Raw genomic sequence first — 21,865 nt, forward strand, 5'->3', positions numbered from 1 at the left:
AAGCCTTGCAATGCGGGACTGCCCTTCTCACTAGTGAGGAGCAGCTTTCCTAAGAGCGCTGATCCCTCTTTAATGGGAGCCATACCATTCCAGTCACGGGTGCTGGAGTTGTATCTGTATAGAAGTAAGTCGTCCCCCCAACAGTCTCCTTCTGGATCACCTGACCAGAGGACGGCGGCGTCTGAGGAACGGGGTTACTGGCAGGAGTGGAGGCACTAGGCGGCACCATGAAACTCGCTGGGTTTGGAGTGTGGCTTCTTCTTCTAGGAGCAGGAGAGGTGTGTGGAGTAATTCTGGGGGAGTGGAGAGGGGAAGATCCAGCAGACAGCGACATTCCTGGGAAAGAGGAAAGCAGGCTCTTAGTGGAGCAGCACACTGGCTTTAGAAGGAAAAGGTCTGGAAAATACAACGCAAACTCATGTGGAAGAAACATCAATTTTAAGTGCAAAGAAAAAAATCTGTTTTAAGAAAAGCTCCAATTAAAGCCAACGCAAAGGACTGTCTTTTTCTCAACTACAGCCACTTCCAAATGAATCAGCAACAGGCTTCTCTTTGACAATCTAACCCTATAATAAGGATCACCAGAGGTTAACAAATTAATTAAATGAAATAATGAAAACTGCCACAACTGAGACCCTTGAATAGCTCCAACTGCGACTCTCCAATACCTCATTTTCTCAGTATTTTTACAACTGCTATTACTGCCCAAATGATACAATTTCTCCACATATTATATTTAAAACTCAAATTAATAAAGACCTACTAAATTCCTTCAGCCAAATATGAATAGCAATTTCTTGGGGAAAAGAAGCTGAGACTACATTAAAACTTTGGTGCACTTTAAGCACCAATCTTTAAACAAGTCCTGTGTTGCTGCCTGTCTGCAGCCCTGGGTGTGCACTGCACAGCTGGAGCTGCTGCAGAGGCACGTCCACCCGCAGCCAACGGAGGCCACCTGATGAAGGGCCCTCTGCCACAGGTGCTGAAGAGAAGGGGGAACCACCATTTTTACCCTTCGGAATATTCCAAGCCAGCTGAGAAAACAAAACCAAGTCCCATGTAAAAGCATAAAGTGGTTTACAAAACACCCAAACATTATACTGACAACCGAGTGCATAAATGGGGATGAAATGCAAACTAAGAAAGCCAGGTGAAGTTGGTCCTGAGTTGTCGGGAGGTGGCTCCAAGTCACACACTGTGCAGGAACCATTTGCTACTTGGGGAATGTCTAAAAACATTCACAATTAGGGGAGTTACCAGCATACCTCTGGCCACAGAGCTATTACTAACAGGATGTGTTTCAAGTTGCAGTGCCTCGTTAAGACATCCAGACTTTGTTTTCAGAAAATAAGGTGAACACAATGGAGTTTAAAACTGAGAGAGGAGCTCTTGTCTGTGGAGGGCACTTCTTTGCACTGTGAGAGCACCCAGCAGAGGCAGGGGGGCCAAGTCAGGACCTAGACACAGACAGCCACTGTCCTTTAACCACACACATGAATGACGTCAACAGCAGGGCCAGGACCCAAACTCAAGCCAACTCCAAGTTCCCTCTGCAGTGCCCCCTATTACTTCTACTCTATCAGCACTCAAGAGGCCAGAAAATTCAAATATGTCAAGAAAAAACTAGGAAGTCCAATCACTGTGCTTTAAGGTGAGCACAATCCTATCTTGTTTTGAACCACCTCGGAACTTTGTTTTTAATCCACTTCTGCATTTGCATAGTTAGCCACAGTAATCTACAGGAGAGTTTACCATGTTGTTTAAAATAAGCACTATGTGCCGGGCGGTGGCAGCGCACGCCTTTTAATCCCAGCACTTGGGAGGCAGAGGCAGGCAGATCTCCTTGAGTTCGAGGCCAGTCTGGACTACAGAGCAAGTTCCAGGATAGCCAGAGCTGTTACACAAAGAAACCCTTTCTCAAAAAAAAAAAAAACAAAAAACAAAAAAACAAATCAGAAACAAACAAACAAACAAAAACCCACTACCCACTTAGCTACAGTGTGTGCTGCCTTTGCATAGTTTCTAAGTCTCCCTAAGAGGAAGCTGCTGGAGGTCCCCACAGATGATTAGTTCAGTGCTGTTCTGCTCATTAACAGCAGAGTCTGTGCAGCAGTTTTCCTGCCCTCCCCTCCCCTGCTAGGCACAAATCTAAAGGCTCCTGAGCATCAGTCAGCCTCATCCTTACACCACGCTGTGGGGCACATATAGCACACTTCATTTCACACAAGACGGATTTCTAGCTGGCTCAGCAGCCATGTCTGTGAGATGTATGGAGGGGATACAGGTAAGCTAATGGGAAGGCCATGGCTCTCTTAGTAGGTGTAGAATTTAAAAAGCAGAGGATCTAAGATGACATCACCAGTTTACACTAGACATCAAGATGGCTCTGAATCATTTTTATGCGAAGTTGTCGTTTACATAGGTAAGCTGAGGCTTGCTAGGATACTAACACACTGAAACTGAAGCGTGTTCAACAGCGAGCCGTGGTGCTGTAGAGAGGGGAGAACCAGTGTTCTACCCTTTGGTGGACACTGATTCAGCCAAAGGCAAAACTGACACACAGCATCTAGGAGAGGCTACACGTCGTCACTCACGCACTTGAGTTAAAGAACGGGGCAGACTGCCCACTTAGGTGCCTGTTAGTGAACACAACACGATTCTAAACACCACATAGGCGTAGAGAACACTACGAAAACAAGTGGTCACACACAAGGAGGCAGACATAGAATGAACCAATTCTGCCTAAACCAAGGGACAGTGACCCCAACTAAGAGCCCTTCACTAAACCCACAGCTATAAATCCAGCATTCGACGGGCTGAGGCAGGAGGGCAACTCCACCGGAGAAAGCCAGCTTAGTCTACAAAGTGAACTCCAGGCTGGCCAGGGTCATAAGGCAAGATACTGTCTCAGAGAACACTTTACTTAAAAACATAAAGACTAAGAAAACGAGAAATGTTCATTGAAAACATTTCCTCTTCCACATCAGTAGCCACAGAATCTCCCCAAGTATTCAGAATCCACTTGATAAACTACTAATGTTGACACTGACACACAGAACACAATTTCAAAGTAACAATATTCCCCATCATAATTTCCGGATTACCTTTTCTACCACCCAACTGAAGAGAGCAATAACACAGGTATCAAGTAGAAAGCTGTAGTGGGTAACTTTGCTTCTTTGTGGGTTCTTCTTTTTCCTACCCTCTATCCCCCTAGTTTCACCCCCTAACCCTAGACAAGAGCGAACAAAGACTGAGGGGAAAAGAGATGGGAGAGAAAGGAGCGAGGAAAAGAGATCTTGACTCTGAGTTTGTTCCTTTTGTTTCTTCTTTGACCACAGTTATAACCACAGCCAACCTCCTGAAAGGACAACAGCCAGCCACCCACCACTCAGAACATTTATATACCTTCTGAAAAGTTCCAGAATTCCAAACATCATACAATTGCAGAAATTATCTGCAGCAGGCAAAACAACACTTTTGCTAGAGCACAAGGCAAAGCAGAGTCAAGCTGCTGCAGCCCACATCCCTACACCTCGGATGAAGACAAAAGCAACTCCTATTAATAGGGTGTGTGTGTGTGTGTGTGTGTGTGTGTGTGTGTGTGTGTGTGTGTGTGTGTGTGTGTGTGTATGTATGTTTTAAAGAACCTCAAATTCCAGAATTCTCAAAAACTTCACTACAGAGAGATAAAGCTATCAACAAGCAAAGAAACGAGAGAGAAAGGGTTCAGGCTGACTTAAGGAGTAAGTGAACCACTGTGTTTAGAGGACACACTGTGCATCTGCACTTTTGCTTGCTTGCTTGTTTTCAGACTGGGCTTCTTTCTATGCAGCCCCGGCTGTCCTTGGAACTAGCTCTGCAGACCAGGTTGGCCTCGAACTCAGAGATCTTCCGGCCTCTGCTTCCTGAGTGCCTGGGACTAAAGGTGTGTATTACCAAGCCTGGCTAGAATTTCTGGAAATATTAACAGAAACAAAAAAGATGTGCAAATATTGAAGAAATTCAAGTTAGATGATTATACAACTAATAGATACCAAATCAATCATTTTCTTCCCAAACAGAACAACCAATATGGACAATACTGTTTCTGGAAAGCAAGCACACATGCCCTCTTCAACCCCACCACAGTTACAAACACACACTACTGAGAGAGAAAGTGCACAGCCAGGACTCAAAGTCAAGGGAAATTACAAGAGGAAAACTGAGATGAGAGCACAAGTTAATGCATAATCTGCAGCCGTTTGAAAGCAAGCCTTGAGCCCACAGTGTACGGAGAACAGAGCAACAATTGTGGAAAAGATGTCCGAACCCTGAGAACGGGTCAGATGGTGGAACGGAAGGGCAGGGGCTGATCTGAAGAAACAGCAATGTCGCACACTGTGGGCACACCTCAAGTTATTCTACTTTACAAGTGTGACCACTGTCCCTCAACCCGGGCTCACCTCATGTTCAGGCGCAAACTTCCACATGACCTGCACATCACAGGAGTGGAATCTAAGTGGACGCTCCACTGCTCAGGGAGCAAGGCCACCTGAGAACTCAAGCACACACCAATAACCCCACTACTCAGGAGGCAGAGGCAGGAATCCCAGCTCAAGGCTAGCCTGTGCCAATGCAGTAAGACCATTTCAGAAATCAAAAAGTAACAAACCTCAAATGTACCACATTCATGAAAATTCATCATGACACCAAGTGTCCCAGACAACAGCATATAAAGGAAGCTAAAAAAACAAAACAAAACAACAACAGCAACAACAACAAAAAAACTCACTACTAAGATAAAGAACACAAAAGTGACAAACAAGGTAACTTGTTCTTTGAACAGAGCAAATAGGCTAAGAGCAAAAATAATGTACAAGCATTAAAATTAAAAGACAAAGCTCCCAGCAGGTAAACTAAAGCAGATCAAAACAAGAAAACAGTGAACCAGGAGAGGCACCAAGGAGGCTAGCTAAAAATAAAACTAGAGAGTACAAAAGCTTGACTAAGAGCCACAAAGTATAAAATGAAGTTGAACATCCACGAATTCTGGAGAAGCACTTTTCAATGAGAGGAAACCAACCACCACCACCAAAAGCACCTCCTCAGCAGGAGAGCAGGGGCTCAGAGCAGGGAACTATTTATGCAGTGCTGGGATGGCCGAAACCAAACACAATGGGAAAGAGAGGGGAAGAAGAGACTGGGGTGTGAGTGGGGGTGGAACTGGAAAACATGCACAACATTCAGGAAGAAAGGTAATTTTCCGCATAAATTCATTATGCTCTCTAAGGGATGGGGGGGAGAGTTAGGACTCATCACTAGAATTTCTGTGGTGGAAAAACCACTCAATAATCAATTCATTATGAAATTCCTTCACTGAAAATCCTGTAATATGAAAATGGGTGCGGTTTTGTTTTGAAGTCTGAGGCAATTTAAAGCACAAATGTAGTTAAAATTCTAAAAATCTGTAATACTGAAAAGAGTAGAGCAGCTAAGAGCCATTAAACAGTAGGTGTGCAGTCAATGGTGCTTGCCTCCTGAGCACAAATCCTTGGGTTCTACCCCCAGCACTGAAAACCAAGTGGGAAAAAAAAAAAAAAAAAAAAAAACAACAACAACAAAAAAAAAACCAACAACCCACCAAAATCTTTCTTGTACACTTTACTTAGGAAAGCATGCAACCTTAGTTTGACTGCCACACAGAATTACAAGCCAGGCATGACGGTGTAACCCTGCAGTCAGAGTACTGGGATGGGCAGAGGCAGGTGTGACGGTGTAACCCTGCAGTCAGAGTACTGGGATGGGCAGAGGCAGGTGTGATGGTGTACCCCTGCAGTCAGAGTACTGGGATGGGCAGAGGCAGGTGTGATGGTGTACCCCTGCAGTCAGAGTACTGGGATGGGCAGAGGCAGGTGTGATGGTGTACCCCTGCAGTCAGAGTACTGGGATGGGCAGAGGCAGGTGTGATGGTGTACCCCTGCAGTCAGAGTACTGGGATGGGCAGAGGCAGGTGTGATGGTGTACCCCTGCAGTCAGAGTACTGGGATGGGCAGAGGCAGGAGAGTCAAGGGCTTAGAGGGCAGCTTAGGCTACACTGTGAGATCCTGCCTTGTGGGGAAGAGTAATAAAACAGAAACAAAACGCATCATTTCTAATACCAATGTCATACCATATGCACAACAGCTTTTTAAAATCCTAAAATTAACTGAACCCATGAAGCTGGAAGGAGAAAATGTAGAATTCTGGAACTTTGGTTTCTTTAAAAACACAGAAATATTAAAATATGGTTCTGTTTAAATCCCAGGTGTGGGCTGCTGACTACGATTTGCCTGATGCTCTGGGAAAGGTGTCAGTTTTGCCAGCTGCAGACAGTTCCTGTTGGTGTGTGACTTGGAATTCTGGGGACTCTGCAGAAAGTGCACAAGTGCTAGGGCCCCCATAGGCACGGAGGTTGTTTGTTATGGTCTGTTACATGCCGTGCACAAAGAAAAAACAAGAAGAAATTCGATTTCTGACATGGAAGGTCAAGCCTGTCCCTGCTCAGCAGGAAACAGTGCAATAACAATAGTGTCCCCCTTCCCAAGCCCGGGGCTTTCCTCAGGGATCTCTTTCCCTTCCTCTCTATCTTCTCTCTCTTATCTAGTGTTAGAAGGTGGAGAAGGGTGAAAGGAAGAAGCCACAAAGTAGCCAACACTGGTGACAAGAGAACAGGTGTAAGCCTCTGTGACTTTCAGTTGAGCAATGGTCTTAATGTCTAAGACACAAACAATAAAGGAAACCATTTAAATGTTCAAACTGGGACTAATAAGAACTTGGATGTTTCCATATTAATGGTGGGCAGATGCAGCGTGTTTATCACAAAGAATGCTTACAGTGCACAATAAAAAGAACTGAATTCCAAAAGCAACTAATCAAACAATCTGACCAACCGAGCACAGACAAAGAAACACAGCACCACTCAAGTCAGCAAGTCAGAACCACAATGCCAATGACACGCCACATATTCCCTAGAACACCTGTCACGAGCAGAGTAACAAGTGCTGTTGTGAGGAGGAAGAAACTGGAGCCCTTATTCCTTCTGGCAGAGATGTGAAATGGAGTGGTGGTAATCCTGAAAAGCTTAGCAGACCTTCAATGAATTATTAAAGCTACCCGTGTCCTGGAAACCCCACTGCCATGGTTACCCCCCAGTAGCAGTAACAACTATGCCCACACAACACTTCATATGAATGCCACAGCTCACAACCATTGTCACTGCTGAGATAGTGCAAACAAGCCAATGTCTACCAACTGAGAAGTGGCTCACACCCGTCCAAGTGGCCTGTCAGCACGAGATGCTGTGTGTATGAAGTGCACAGCATGGCAAGCCTAGAGCTGCTGCTCCACACCGTGAAGGGAGACTGTAAAAGGAACACAGCTTATCTGCCGAGCTCAGTGCAAAAGCTGCACGCTCTTGTCAATACACCAAAATCAAGGGAACCACATGCACACCTAAAGGAAATACCAACAAAAATACTTAATATGACAACTCTACTACACTACACTAACCTAAAATAAAATAAAATAAAATAAAAAGCTAGTTCAGCAAAAACAACAAGGACTTAAAAAAAAAATTGCCCAAGCTAAATATAACTGTGTGGGAAAGTATGCATTGAGAAACCCAGAACAGAACACTTAAAAGAGAAACACAAACAAAAAGGAAGTTAGAAAAACAAAACAAATGGGGGAGGGTGTCAATTTTTATTTTCATACACCTATTTCTGTGTGAGGGTTGAGCCCCTGGGAACTGGAGTTACAGTTGTGATCTGTCATGTGGGGGCTGGGCACTGACCCCAGCCAGTGCTCTTAACCACTGAGGCATCTCTCCAGCCCCATGAAAAAAAAAGTTATTACACCAGTAATAATAAAAGGTGATCAACACTATAGCAAGTCCTCAAGATGTTCTAGAATTTTATAGGAATTCATCATGCCAACAGAGCCGTTCTTACAGAGGACCTGGGTTTAGTTCCCAGCAACCCACAGTAGCTCACAACCATCTGTAACTTCTAGTTATAGAGGACTTAATGCCCTCTTCTGGTCTCTATGGGCACTGCTCCAACACAGTACACGCGCACACATATACACATACACACACATGTACACACACATGTACACACACAAAGCATTCAAACACATAAAATTAAATAAAGTATCTTTAAAAAAAAAAAAAAGATACAGGATACCAAAAAGGAGCTCAAATATACATGAAAGACAACATTAAAAAAAGTTGGTAAAAACAGGCTGGAGAAATGGCTCAACAAGAGCACTGCCTGGGTTCAGATCCCAGAACCCATAGCAGTGTTAACAATCACCAAAGATCAGTTCTGGAGATTCAAAGCAGCACTCTGGCCTCTGTGGTTACTGCCTACACAGTGGGAAACATCTTATACAGGAAATGAAAATAAAAGGATGGTAAAACAAGGGCCAGGGAAAACGAGACAAGTAGTCAGGTGTGGCAACTTGGGAGGTACCATAAGTGACCCAGGACATAAAAGCTATTATCACGGTTACTTAAGAGAATCAGCAGTCAAAGTGATTCCCTTTTGTATGTTATTCACATCAACTTCAAATAAATACTTAGGAGTTTAAAACAAAAGGGCTCTGATGTCATTTTAAAAAATGTAGTACGGATACAAATATCACACATGTCAAAATGCAATATTTTGTTAAAAGAGCCTGTAAAAGGCATAGTTCTTAAAACTCATTAGGGATACAAAGTCGCTAGGCATGGTGGCTCGCCTTTAACCTCAGCGCTGAAGAAGTCAGCAAATTATACAATTATATCTATAGCCTCCACGGGACCTGTTCAAATACAGCACACAAATAAACATACATAGTTTATGTGTGTATATACCAAAATCCCTCAAATATAAAGGCATCTTTCTGTACTGATAAAGGTACAAAAATTATTATTATGCAAGATATATATATATATATACACACACATACATATACAATTTATATTGGTAAATGTGGGCACCTATATTCTTATGTGGTGGTCAAAGGTCAGAGCCATGTGCCTTCTTCTATCACTCATGAAATCTTATTAAGTTTAATCATTTTGGGGTATGTGGGTTGGTGGAGGGGACAGACTGAGACACAGATCACACTTGTGCACAGATACCTATGGAAGAAAAAAAGACTGTTGGATTCCAGGAGGCTGTGAGGCAGCAGATGTCCTCTGAAAGAGCAAGCAAGCACTCTCAGTCACTGAGCCTCCTCTCTGACATCTAACTTTTTGAAGCAAGGCACTGGCTCAGTAGGAAGCCTCTAGGCTCCTCCCATAGCCACCTTCTAGGATTACAGGCCTGTCCCTCTCTGCTCTGGTCTTTGTCTGAGTCTTAAGCTGGCATTTAACCAGGGGCTGGCAAGGCCAGCTCAGTGGAAACAGGCATCTGCTGCCAGTTATTGATGGCTTGAGCTCTACCCTCCAGGGCGTATGTGGTGTCGGCTACCTGACGCCCCAGTTGAAAGGCTTGCCATCAAAGTCTGACAACAAGAGTTCAATCTCGGGAGCCTACAGGAAAGGAAGGAGAGTCACCAAGCAAGTGTCTCATGAGTAAGTGCCAAGGTTACTTTAAATTCCACCCCAGGACCATTAGTCGAGTTTGAGGCCAGCCTGGTCTACAGAGTAAGTCCAATACCCAGAGCCCAAGTAAAGGTGCAAGATCAATTTGACAAAGTTATCCTCGGACCTCCATTTGTTCTCAGAGGTACCTATGCCCACACACACACATACTGCAAGAGAAAAAGACAAGGCTGCAAACCAAAAACAATTTCACAGGGAGCCATGGTATGTACATGAATCCTCTCTGCCCCCAGCTACATGTACAATTTAGACACAAGGAGGAGGCTATGAAGACTTGGTGCCCAAGACCACGGTCTGCTCCTGCAGATGGTGTGCCAGCACCACAGAACTGTGAAGTAGGAAAGAAACAGACTATGTGGCAAACGCCACTGCAGAGGAGCTTTTCAGCAAAAAGTCATCAGAGGAGAACACTGAGAAGTCTTTAAACCTCAAGTTCTCAGATCCCAGCTGGGCAGCGGCCTCACAAGCAGGCCTTTAAGAACTGCACGGTGGGCCTCATTTCTGCATATATCACAGACTGTCTCCAAGATGGCTACCACAAAACAGCACTCTGCTCTACAGTGATTGTTAACAGAAAAACAAAAGAGCTTTCTTGTCTGAATAACTTTCTCAGGAAAGGGGGAAGAGAAAGGGGCGGGGTGTTTTGTTCCGTTGGTTTTCTTCCAAGACAGGGTCTTCTGTGTAGCCCTGGCTGCCCTGGACTATAGACCAGTGGGGGACTGCAGGCGTGCGCCACCACACCCAGTGGGAAAAAGCTTAACCACAACAAGGAAAGATAATGAGCTGGGAGTATGGTGTGATGGCAGAGTCCTTACTAGCACAGCACCACAAGGTCCTGACTGAGACAGTGCCCCACCTGGCACACGCTGACTTAGGGGCAACACTGGGATCAGAGAGACATCTGTGGCCAACAGAGCATGAGGTGGATTCCCAGCACCCACGCTGGGCGGCGCTCACAATCACATCTAACTCCAGCTCTGAGGGAGCAAAGCCCTCTTCTGGCCTCTGAGGGAATGTGCATGACCACGCGTGCACACACACTTGACTCACACAAACACATACATACAGATACAAATAGCTTTTAAAAACTAAATCTTTTAAAATAAAGGTAACACTGGTGTAGATTACACAAGGTCCTGAACCCAGAACCACATCAAAAATGGGGAAAAGGGAGCTTTAAAAGTAATACTGACTCAACTGTTTTGTTTTGTTTTTCGAGACAGGGTTTCTGTGTAGCCTTGGCTGTCCTGGACTCGCTTTGTAGACCAGGCTGGCCTCGAACTCACAACGATCCACCTCTGCCTCTGCCTCCCGAGTGCTGGGATTAAAGGCGTGCGCCATAATGGCTGGATACACTTTTTAACAGATAAAATTGACTTATACTGATTGGCAATTTTAGGCAGAGCAATGTCAATTAAATGGTGTTTGTTTAGAGCACTGATGTTTTGAGGAGAGTAAAATACATCCATTCTAACAGATACGTCATAGTGCATAGCCAATTTTTTTTCTCCATAATGGTTATTTGACATAGCAAACACAAAAGTTGTTGGAAGACTTACTAACTTAAAGACTCAATAAAATAAAACTGATATCTTCTTATCGTTGTGTTGTGTTTCGTCTGAGACATGGTCTCATTACGTATCCAAGGATGGCTTTGAACTCATTCTGTAGCATAAGTTGGGCTTGAACTGATAGCACTCCTGCCTCTTGGAGAAATTTTTATCCTTATCCTTTGTATAACACCTTGATCATGTTTTATTTTAATCTAGTAACCAATGTCAGAATAAACTTAAATTTCTAAATTTAAAAATACCTGATGTCACTTCATAATAGACACCCCATTGTGTCACCAATTAATGCACTATTATCATTTATAATAAACTGTGAGATTCTAATTTATTAATTTAAAGAGAATGCTTTTTAAATTCCAATTTTAAGCCAGAGGCAGGTGAAGGTTCCCCCTACTGACTTCAAGCGCGCGCGCGCACGCACACACACACTCTGGTCAGCTACAACTGAGCATGGCTCAGGTTTTCTCACTCAGTAACGACAGCAATAAACTCGGGGGCTAATCTATGCCTACTATGTCCAGTGTGGCCAAATTTAAATCCCTAGTGATTTTATAAAATAATATGCCTAAAGGTAAAAGCTATAGGACAGAAAGGAAATACCATTAGATGCAAGTGCACTGTCGAATTTGAGACCATATCCTAAAAGGGTCTCCAACACGTGCCTTTCTGAGTGCCTGGCAGTCTGTTAGAAGCTTGTTTGTTACAAGGTTGGTCCTAAGTCTTAGGTGCTGAGAACCTAGTATGGGCCTCAGACAAGAAGGACTTGGGTGGGCTTAAAACTGAAAGGATTTCTGAAGAATCCTAGCAATGCAACCTTTTCCTCACCAAAATATACCCTAACGGATATCATTAATTGATGAGCTGTATTTTACTTGAGAGACAGAGAGACAGAGAGACAGAGAGACAGAGAGAGAGAGAGAGAGAGAGAGAGAGAAGAAAGAAGAAGAAGGAGGAGGAGGAGGAGGAAGAAGAGGAAGAGGAGGAGGAAGAGGGCTATAGAGACGGCTCAGAGGTTAGGAGCGCTGCCTGCTCTTCCAAAGGTCCTGAGTTCAATTCCCAGCAACCACATGGTGGCTCTCAACCATCTATAATGAGATCTGATGTCCTCTTCTAGTGTGAAGGTGTACATGGAGGCAGAACACTGTATAATAATAATAATAATAATAATAATAATAATAATAATAATAAAAAAATCAGAAGAAGCAGCAGCAGCGTAGGTACCAGGAATATGATAGATCTTGACTGTGTTTATGGTCACATTTGCACGTTTGTGCCTATGAATCTAATGATGACATTCTTCAAGATCTTGCGAGGGGTGCTTTTGTAAAAGGGCAGGAAGTGGTTTCCTGAGCTTATAAATTATCATCATTTGGTATTTTATCTAGAGCTGCCAAAAGGGGTGAGAAAAGTAAGCATTAAATAGTGAACATAAATTAAAGGAATAGGTCAGGCATCATACAGGCGCATGGATTAAGATTTCACTTTTAAAATCAATTTATGTATGTGGGTGTTTTGCCTACATGTGTGTAAATGCAAGATGTAATACAGTGCCTGTGGAGGCCAGAAGAGGGGTTGGAGCCCCTGAACTGGAGCTTTAGATGGTTGTGAGCTGCCATGTGGGTGCTGGGAATCCAACCTCTGCAGAAGTAGCCAGTGCTCTTAAATGCTGAGCCATTGCTCCAGGCCCACACAGGTGTTCTAACCACCAAACAGTGCCAATGGAACTTGTAAGAAAAAGCTAGGATAACATTAGATGTTGTTTTACCTAATAATTTCTTTACTCAATAAAGTTCATTTTTTCAAGTACTTCTCACACCTGGCTCCAAGCACAGTGAGCACCATGCTTCTGGTCATGACAGTGACCACGCAGCCGCTAACAGACCCAAAGCTCAACTACAGACAGTCCAAGTTTTCAATAATGAAAGATACTGGAAAGAAATTTGCTATTTGCTAGGTTTAAAAAAAAAAAAAAACATGATTCCTATTTTTAAATCATGTTAGTTTTCACATAACTAAAATTAGCCACAGCAAATGTTCAATCCTTCAAGATGACAATCCAAGGAAGATCAATATAATGTATTATGATCTAGGATATTAGACAAAGACTTCCCTTTTCTACGTAGCATTATAAACTCTCAATGCAAATTAAAAATCTATTTGGCTAAACACATACTTAATCTCATTTCCCTTAAACTTCCTGACACAAAACTGCATTAAGGTAAAAATTACCTTGTTAGTATTTTTGACAATTACTAAAAAAATTACATTGAAATATAAGCCCTAGTCTGGAAAACTTATTCACTGATCTGACAAAATGTTTAGTCATCACATCACATCCCACTTAACCCTACCGGCTTCAAGCCACAAGTGCACATACTCCCTTTGCAGAAATTAAACATCCAAGTGCCAAAGGTTTAGTTAAGACAGCATATAATCCCGTGTGAAAAAAGGGTAATTTGGATTTTTGAGCCACAAATACCCTATGCTGACCGCTCAGAACATACAAATTCCAAATTTCTTCATTTTACAGAATTATTCCATCAAGTTTTGTGATAAAATGAAAACAGAGTCAATATGAATATTGATTAATTGCCAGAATTGATTCTTTCACAAACCCTGTTTTCACAACAGCAACCCCGTATCATTAGGGGAGTTAAAAGTTGCTGAACTCAACAATCCCTCCAGTTAAACAAACAGACCCCTCATAGAGCTGTCCAACGCTGCCCAAACTATCCATCCTTTAGTCGACTCAGTCAGTTTCATGAATTGTAGCATTTATCTTCAAGTCCAGTGCTGACTCAGAGGGTAGCTTGTTCCCTAGAGAAAACAACCAACAAAAATCAGAACAGCTACTGCTCATAGGCTCTTTCAACACCCAAGTGGAAAGGACATACTTATTGGGTCCAATTTTAAAGAGAGAGAGAGAGAGACAGACAGACAGAGAGAGACAGAGATCTACTTCCCTTCAACTACAGTAGTCAATAACAGAGGGCATCTATATGCCATGGCACTTGCTTGAAGCGTTCACTCCATTACAGCACGAGTGTTAAACAGCCAACAGCGTTCGTAAGAAAAGCTACCAACACAGAACCGTCTGGCTCCTGACAGTGAAGGCACTATACAGGGCAGGTACCGCAAACGCTGTGTCTTGTCTGGTTTATCTCAGGAAGGCGGCCTTAGAGCATTGGGGGGGGGGGGGGGAGTGCATTTGCCTCCCCACTTCGGGGCAGTGGACATAACCAGGGCAGGCAGCTTTGCTTCCAGTGTTTTCTCAAGTGCAGAAGTTCTCACTCGCAGTTTACTGTTTTCATTTGAGCTCTAACAAGAGTTAACAAGGACTTTCCTCAATTCTAACAGCGTGACCTGCCTTCCTTGGTTGTGTATAAAATAAAAAGGAGAAAGGGTCTATATGCAAAGCCCTTGAGCTTTAGAATACACCCCCATCACCTAAGGCAGTCTTTCCATTCCAAGTTAGTGGTATTTGCTGCAATACTATGCTACTACGAGTAAGGGGGTCATGAAAAAACGAAGCCAAAACTGTAAAGAAACCCAACAGCTCAAGCTATTTCCAAAACACAGAAATGGCCAGAGAGAATCCTAAAGTTGACCAACACAGCTTCTCATTTATTACTGTTTTATGTGCGTGTGGGGGTGTGGCCTGTATGTACCTGTGCATCATGTGAGCCTAGTGCCCTCAGAGGCCAGAAGAGGGTCGCAGATGCCTGGAACCGGAGTTAGAGGAAGTTGTGAGCCATCACCTGGGTGGTGGGATGAGAACTCAGGTCCTTCAAAGAGCAGCAAGTGCTCTTGACTGCTGAGTCATCTCTCCAGCCCATAATTGTTCAGTTTTTAAAACATTGTCAGTGTTAATAAGCAACAGTGTATGGAGACAAACCTTAATCAAAACAACGGTACTTATTTTCCATGTCAGAGCCTCAGCGCCTCCGATCTCTGATTTGCAGCAAAGGACATATGGTAACTACATCTTAAGAGCCGTACTCACAGACACACATGCACCTGCACAGTTTCTTTTCTTTTCCTTTTTCAGTATTTTTGATTGAGTCAGCGGTTTCCCAGTTGGTACTGTATCTGGGTTTCTAACAAGCTAAGAGCCTTTTGAGGGGCTGGAAAGATGGCTCAGAGCTTAAGAGCACTGGCTGCTCTTTCAAAGGACCTGAGTTCAATTCCCAAGCAACCACATGGTGGCTCACAACCATTTAGAATGTGACCTTGTAGCTCCTTCTGGCCTGCAGGCATACATGCAGGTAGAACATTGCATACATAACAAATAAATAAATCTCAAAAACAATTATCAGTGGGACAAAGCCCTTTGAATGCTGTAAATGGAATCTGTTTCTGTGATTCAAATGAGGGCACTTTCCAGTGAGGAGCTGAGGGCTCCCTGTGTTTCCACGTGGTGTGCTAAGGCGCTGGCTCCTTTGCCAATGGCTTCCGATAGTACTTGGTTGTCAGAGGCTTCTCTAAGTACTTCAGACCTTTACGCCAGTGCTCAATTTGAATTCTGAGCTATTTTCCACTATTTATTCCATCAGCAAAACCATAAGCAGACCACGGTTAGTTTGCATTTGCTTTTTAACATGCTGACACCAAGGTAACGTGTGCTGGACTGGGCTATTTTCATGCACACCACAAACAAATGGCCTGCCCTGTCAGCCTTGTACTTCCCATATTGTTGTTTTAAGGCAGTAGCTCTGCTGTTACCTTTATTTAAAGGCACAAGCACTCAGAGTAAATTAGTACACATCTCTCCGCAGACCTATGTTGTCAACACAGAGAGGGAGACAAGAAATGCTACCCCTCACCCACAATCTTAAGCTACTACTAACAAAACCACCTTAGCCTTAGCCTTCTTAGTGACTATGTGAGTTACTGTAATAAATCTGACCCTTAAGTGCCAGTTCTGTCTAATTTCAGATCCTGAGGCTACATACGGACTTCATGAGAGGTCTGCTTGAAAACCACTTTGAGCTCTAAGCACAATATGGACTTCCAGGTTCCCAAGAGGCTGAGGTACAATCTAAGACTCTGCACTTCAAGGCTCCTTCCTAATGCTCTCTCCTACCAGCTCTCCAGTTCTGAAACTTTGGGGATTTCAAATACGTGCCCAACTTTGAAGAAATAAAGGCAAAATGGCTAAAGATACAAAAAAGAGGCAATCAGATACATTTTGCAGTCCATATCACACAGCCTGTTAGAAAATCAACTGGAAATATGCATCAAAAAGAAAAGCCACGGGTACTGCCAAAAAGAACTAACCATATGAACTAATGGCTGCCTGAAAGTTAACTAATGAAATATTAGCAAAATAGTGGACAGCACGGAAGTGTAACTGAGCAGAGAGGAAAAGACACACAGACTGATTGGCTGACTCTGCCCTGCCCTGAGTATTCCCAGGAACTTGGGACTCTTCCCGATCAGCACTTGAGGGTTAATGGCTACCGCAAGAACAGACTCTTACTCCTCGCCTTGAATCTCAGGCTCATGCCGTGCCGGAATTAGGATGGTCTTCACATCTCTTCAGGTCCTCATGGAACTCACACTAGAGATGTTTTTTGAAAGTTCACTGACTAGGTAATACATTTTAAACTTAGGTTAAACAGAAAAAAATAAGACCATTAAGTTCTCAACTATGTGGGTTATTTTGTTGTTGTGGTTTCTGTTTATTTCTGAAACAGGGTTTCTCTGTGTAGCCCTGGCTGGCCTCCAACTCAGAACTCTGAATGCCTCTGCCTCCCGGATGGTCGGGTTAAAGTCCTGTGCCACAATGCCCAGCTCAGCTGTTTAAAAGATCAAGGTGCATGCCTGTTATCTCAGCACTCAGGAGGCAGAGGCAGACGGATCTCTGAGTCTGATGCCAGCCTGGTCTACCAAGTGAGATCCAGGAACAGGACAGCCAGGGCTACACAGAGAAAGCGTGCCTCAAAAAACAAACTTAAAAAAAAAAACAAAAACCTGAAACAAACCGTACCCATCCTCCAAATCTCATCTCAAATATATTCTTTTCTGTGATTCTTTATTGCCTGCACATATTTATAAATCAGGTAAAATTCACCTGCAGGCCAATTTTCTGACATCTTGAATTTTTCCCTCTAGAATCACAGGGCTACAGTCAGGAGTTATGAGAACTGTAAAGATACACATAAAGGTGATTGCACCCAATTTGAATTATGTGTTGGGTGGGGAGAGGGAAAGCCTGCACGTGGGCATAGTCACTGCAGGTGACTATGATCCGCCTACCTGAAAGCTTCACAGAACTTCCAAGGAAGAACAGGCATTGACTGAACAAGACTTGATGTTCACGGACGGTCTGTATGATCTCAGGAATAGATTAAAATGACAAAAAGTCCCCAGGAGCACTGAGCTTTATAGGGTGAGGTACACACACTATAGAAATCTGATGAGAGCCTTGCACAGCCACTAAAGCAGGGAAGCAGGAAACACTAATGAGAACCAGAAAAACAGATGGTGCAAGGGAAAACAGCATTTAACATGTCAATGAAAAGCAGGCTCAATAAACAATCATTGCTTCCAAGGTTTTTAAAAATTAAAATTTATATATCCAGTGTTTATGGCCACTGGGTTATGTGTGGAGGTCAGAGTTGAACAGTCAACTCTTTACTTCCTGGGGGTCAAACTTAAGTCTTCAGGCCTGGCAGGTTAGCTGCCAAGGCACCTTGCCAGCAGCAGAAAAAGATAGGCCAAGCACAGAATGAGGAAAGCATGCCATGTCTGAGTACACACTGCAGGCTCTAGTACCGTGAGCCCAAATGAGGTAGGCTGAAGGAGACCAAGCTGACTTTGTCAGGAGGTAGCTACTTTCTGGACATCACTAGTAGGTCCTGCAAACTAGGGTGGTACTGAAGCTCCACCCTCTTCATGAAGCACGCACTGTGCGCTGGGGCTGAACTCAGTGTGGCTGCAGCATGACCCTGAACTCCTCCCTCCTTCCTTCCTTCATGGCTTCCCAGGCAGAGTGTGTGATCCCACGCTAGACCATTATGAATCCCATCCTTTGTTTCTTATTACGTTAAGAATTCTCATCCCAGAACTTGGGAGGCAGGTGGATCGCTGTGAGTTCGAGGCCAACCTGGTCTACAAAGTGAGTCTCGGACAGCCAAGGCTACACAGAGAAACCCTGTCTCAAAATAATAAAAGAAAATTCTCTCAGTTTCTCCTTGGCACATGCTGCACCTCGTGCTCTGGGGTCATTATCATGGCTCAGTATATATATTGACAGGTGTCTTCTACGTGACAAACACACAGGTAATACACACAGGGGATATGCTGAACACAGACCTGAGATGGAGGGATATTTCATCTCACCACTCAGAATGGTAGGACATTTAAAATGTATTTCACTGAGTTCTGGAATTTATAATTTAATATTTTCATGTATACATTAACTAACAAGAAAACTAGATTATGCTGGGGAGTACTGTAAAATTAAGTATTTCAACTTGAAAAATAATAAAGATTCTGTTGTTGCAAGATAGGTTACATGTTCCAATAGTATAAAAAGATTCAAATGTAAATAAAATGAAGTGTAAATGAAAGTGCAACCAGTTCTGAAAGGAGGTGAATGATCAAGGCAGCACGATCAACTCCAGTGCCGGGAAAGGGTAAGCTAAGGTCTTCTGAGCCCTAGGAAAGGAGCGGCCAGAGCCACGTCATGGAAGGGCAACTTCACCAATGGCCCGGGCATAACCGGCCCCATGAGTGCAGCAGAGGAAAAAGGGCAGGCTGAGGCGGGGCCAGCCAGCAGACAGGCTGAGTGCAGGGCTTTCACGCTGATGACAGCTGGAAAGCCCTAACTTGACTATCATTTTGGCAAGTGTAAGGAAAGCCAACTGCAAAGGCAAACCAATCCAGTTGTGGCAACTGCATAAAAGGAGCAGTGGTGACTTGCTCCTCGGTTGGTGGTAACAAAAATGTGCAGAAGTAAACAGTTTGACAATATATGGTGTGAAGGCTGAGCAGACAAGATTACTATAACATGAAAAAAGGCAAGCGAAGAAAAGAAACTTCAGGTTTCTTGTTCAAGCATTCCTCCCAGGATAACGTCATCAGACAAGAAAAGGCTGCAACTCAGCAAATAAAATGCAAAGCGAGCATCAGACCGTCTCAAATGTATGAGGCCCAAGACGAGCCAGAGGACAGTAAAGAGGGGCTTCAGCAGTAAGCTGCCTAAAGGGGACCCTGAGGCTGGGAGCATAAACCACTGCACTGTTTTTATCACTTTTTCTAACATACACCAAGTATACACACTCACACTAAAAAGAACTTCCTAATCATCACTCAACCCTGCAACAACAACACACTGAGGACAACGTGGTAACCTTATTATGAATTACAGCAAGAACACAAGGTGCACGGGGCAAGAGAGAGCGGCCCTGCTTTCTTCGGTGCACCAAGACTGAAGAGGCCCGCTGCCAAGCACACTATGCTCATCCACGGCTCTTTGTCAGGCCTGGCTGCAGAGAAGCCTGAAAGCCTTACAGTCATGAGGAGATGAGCAGGAAGAAATACGCTGCTAAGTGAGAAGCTGGATGTTTAAGATTACAGTGGGTTCCAGTCAACAAGGTCCTTGTTTTTGTTTGCTCATCTGTTTGGTGTTAGAAACAGAGTTTCATTCACTACCACTCCAAGCTGGCCTGGAAATCACAAACCTACCCCAGCCTTCAGAAGGCTGGGATTACAGTCTTATGCCACCCTGCCCAAAAAGAAATGTACATTAAAAAAATACAAAAAACAAAAAACTGAGGCCAGGCAGTGGTGGCGCATGACTGTAACCCCAGCACTCAGGAAGCAGTGACGGGCGGATCTCTCAGTCCAGGACAACCAAGGCTACACAGAGAAGCCCTGTCTCAGAAAAACCAACCAACAAACAAAAAACACGGGGGAAATAAACGTTAGTGTGCAGCTCCTTGATAAACTGCTCAAAACTCAGAGCCACATTAATCTTCTAGCACTCATGGCTCAAGGCAGCAGGATCTCCTTACTGAATACTAATTTATTAAAGTGGAGACAAAAGAATTCTTTACATAATTACATATAAAGCAAAGTCTTCCCTCGTTTGGAGGGAAACATGCTCCCCGCTGACATGCACACCAAGACCAAGTCTAAACATCTGCCCCTAGTATAGTATTATAGTTCATGAATTCAAAACCATTTTTAAGTAGTTATACATGAGAAGCAAAATCTTAACTTGAACTTCCTAAACTTTTTTACAATTAAAATATTGGAGCCAGGCGTGGTGGCGCACACTCGGGAGGCAGAGGCAGGCAGATTGCTGAGTTCGAGGCCAGCCTGGTCTACAAAGCAAGCCCAGGACAGTCACGGATAACAGTCTTGAAAAACAAAAAACAAAACAAAAAAATATTGAGGATGTGCTAATATTTAGTAACTCATTTAATATCATAAAATCCAAGTTGTATTTGAATAAACCATTGCTCCTGACACAGAGCGGTTGTCTCTGTGAGTGGCAGTGAAGACCCATGCATGTGCGTATGCGCTGTGTGTCCCCATGCATGGGCACATGGAAGCTAGACATGAGCATCTGGTGTTCTCCTCACCCGTTCTCCATGTGCATTTTAAGAAAGGATTCTCACTGAGCTTGGAACTCATCGCCTGCCTAGACAAGCCGGGCTCCTCTCCCTGCGTCCCAGCGTTGGGCTGCAGGCTCCAGTGTAACACTGGGCACCAACTCCTTTACTTCTGAGCCCAAACCCCAGTCCAAACACCAAGGCTCTTCTCATAGAGCAGAATCAGCTCTCACAGCAGAAACTGGGTAGATTTCACAAAGAAACTGTTTACTTGGAAGACCATGAGAGCCATACTGCTTTACTCTGGTTGTTTAACAGGCTGAGGTGGCTCTACATTTTCCTCAAGAAACACATGAAAAGTTCAAAACACAAAAGCTGCAACATAAATAATAGAATGCACACAGCCACAGAATGTTTCTCATTTACAGGAAGAAATGAATCACAACGCCAGGGCGATCAAATGGCCTTGCTCTTTACTTAGCTACCCTGAAACTGGCGATCACCTCCATAAGCCTCCCAAGAGCTCAGCTCAGAGGTCAATCAACAAACCCAGTGCAGAGCCAATTTGTAAGTAACAGGTGTGGTGTAAGAGTGTAATGAGCAGAACTCGGACCCCCAAGGTTCACTCCTTTGGGTGGTGGGGACTAGGAGGCAGTGGAAGGTGGCGTGCTAAGTACTTTACCTCCTGAGCCACTTTGCCAGCCCAGAAATAACTGTTCACAAAATGTAAAGAGGGTTGTATTGTTAAGGTGCTCAAAGTCCTGAGTCACAGCAGAACAATGCTGGATCCAAGAATGTTAGGCCTCTGCTTCAGTCCGCCTGCGCCTGCCTGTGAGGTCATTGCTTACCTGCCATGGGGGACACGGAAGACGACACGACAGGCACGCGGCCCTGCTCAGGGCCATATAAAAGGACAAGCCCTCTTCCTGGCCTCTCTCTACTCTCTTTGCTCTTCCTTTGTCTCTGTCTGTCTCTCTGGGGAACCCCCTCCTCCCCACCCCCCACGCTTTCTTCTTTCCTCATGTTCATTTAAGAAACTCTGCTACAATATAGTATCTGCTGGCTGGTACCTTATTATACCTTAATTATTAATCATAAAATGTGGTATCTGATTACATTCT

At 43.9% G+C, this 21,865-nt stretch overlaps 1 protein-coding gene across 9 annotated transcripts in view; it reads right to left on the bottom strand.

Moving 5' to 3' along the window:
• Positions 1-21,865, bottom strand: part of PAN3 (poly(A) specific ribonuclease subunit PAN3) — a 106,017-nt gene that overhangs the window by 25,277 nt on the left and 58,875 nt on the right. For 7 of the 9 annotated variants that reach the window (XM_084761739.1, XM_084761738.1, XM_084761736.1 and 4 more), the window contains one exon: positions 86-336. In XM_084761739.1, coding sequence (XP_084617865.1) covers positions 86-336 — 251 coding nt within the window. Of the gene's footprint in view, positions 1-85; positions 337-13,880; positions 13,999-21,865 lie in introns of all 9 variants that reach the window. The other 2 variants (XM_084761743.1, XM_084761737.1) reach the window with 2 other exon arrangements.

Source organism: Acomys minous (genome assembly GCF_964271855.1).
Source record: "Acomys minous genome assembly, chromosome: 16".
NCBI lineage: Eukaryota > Metazoa > Chordata > Mammalia > Rodentia > Muridae > Acomys > Acomys minous.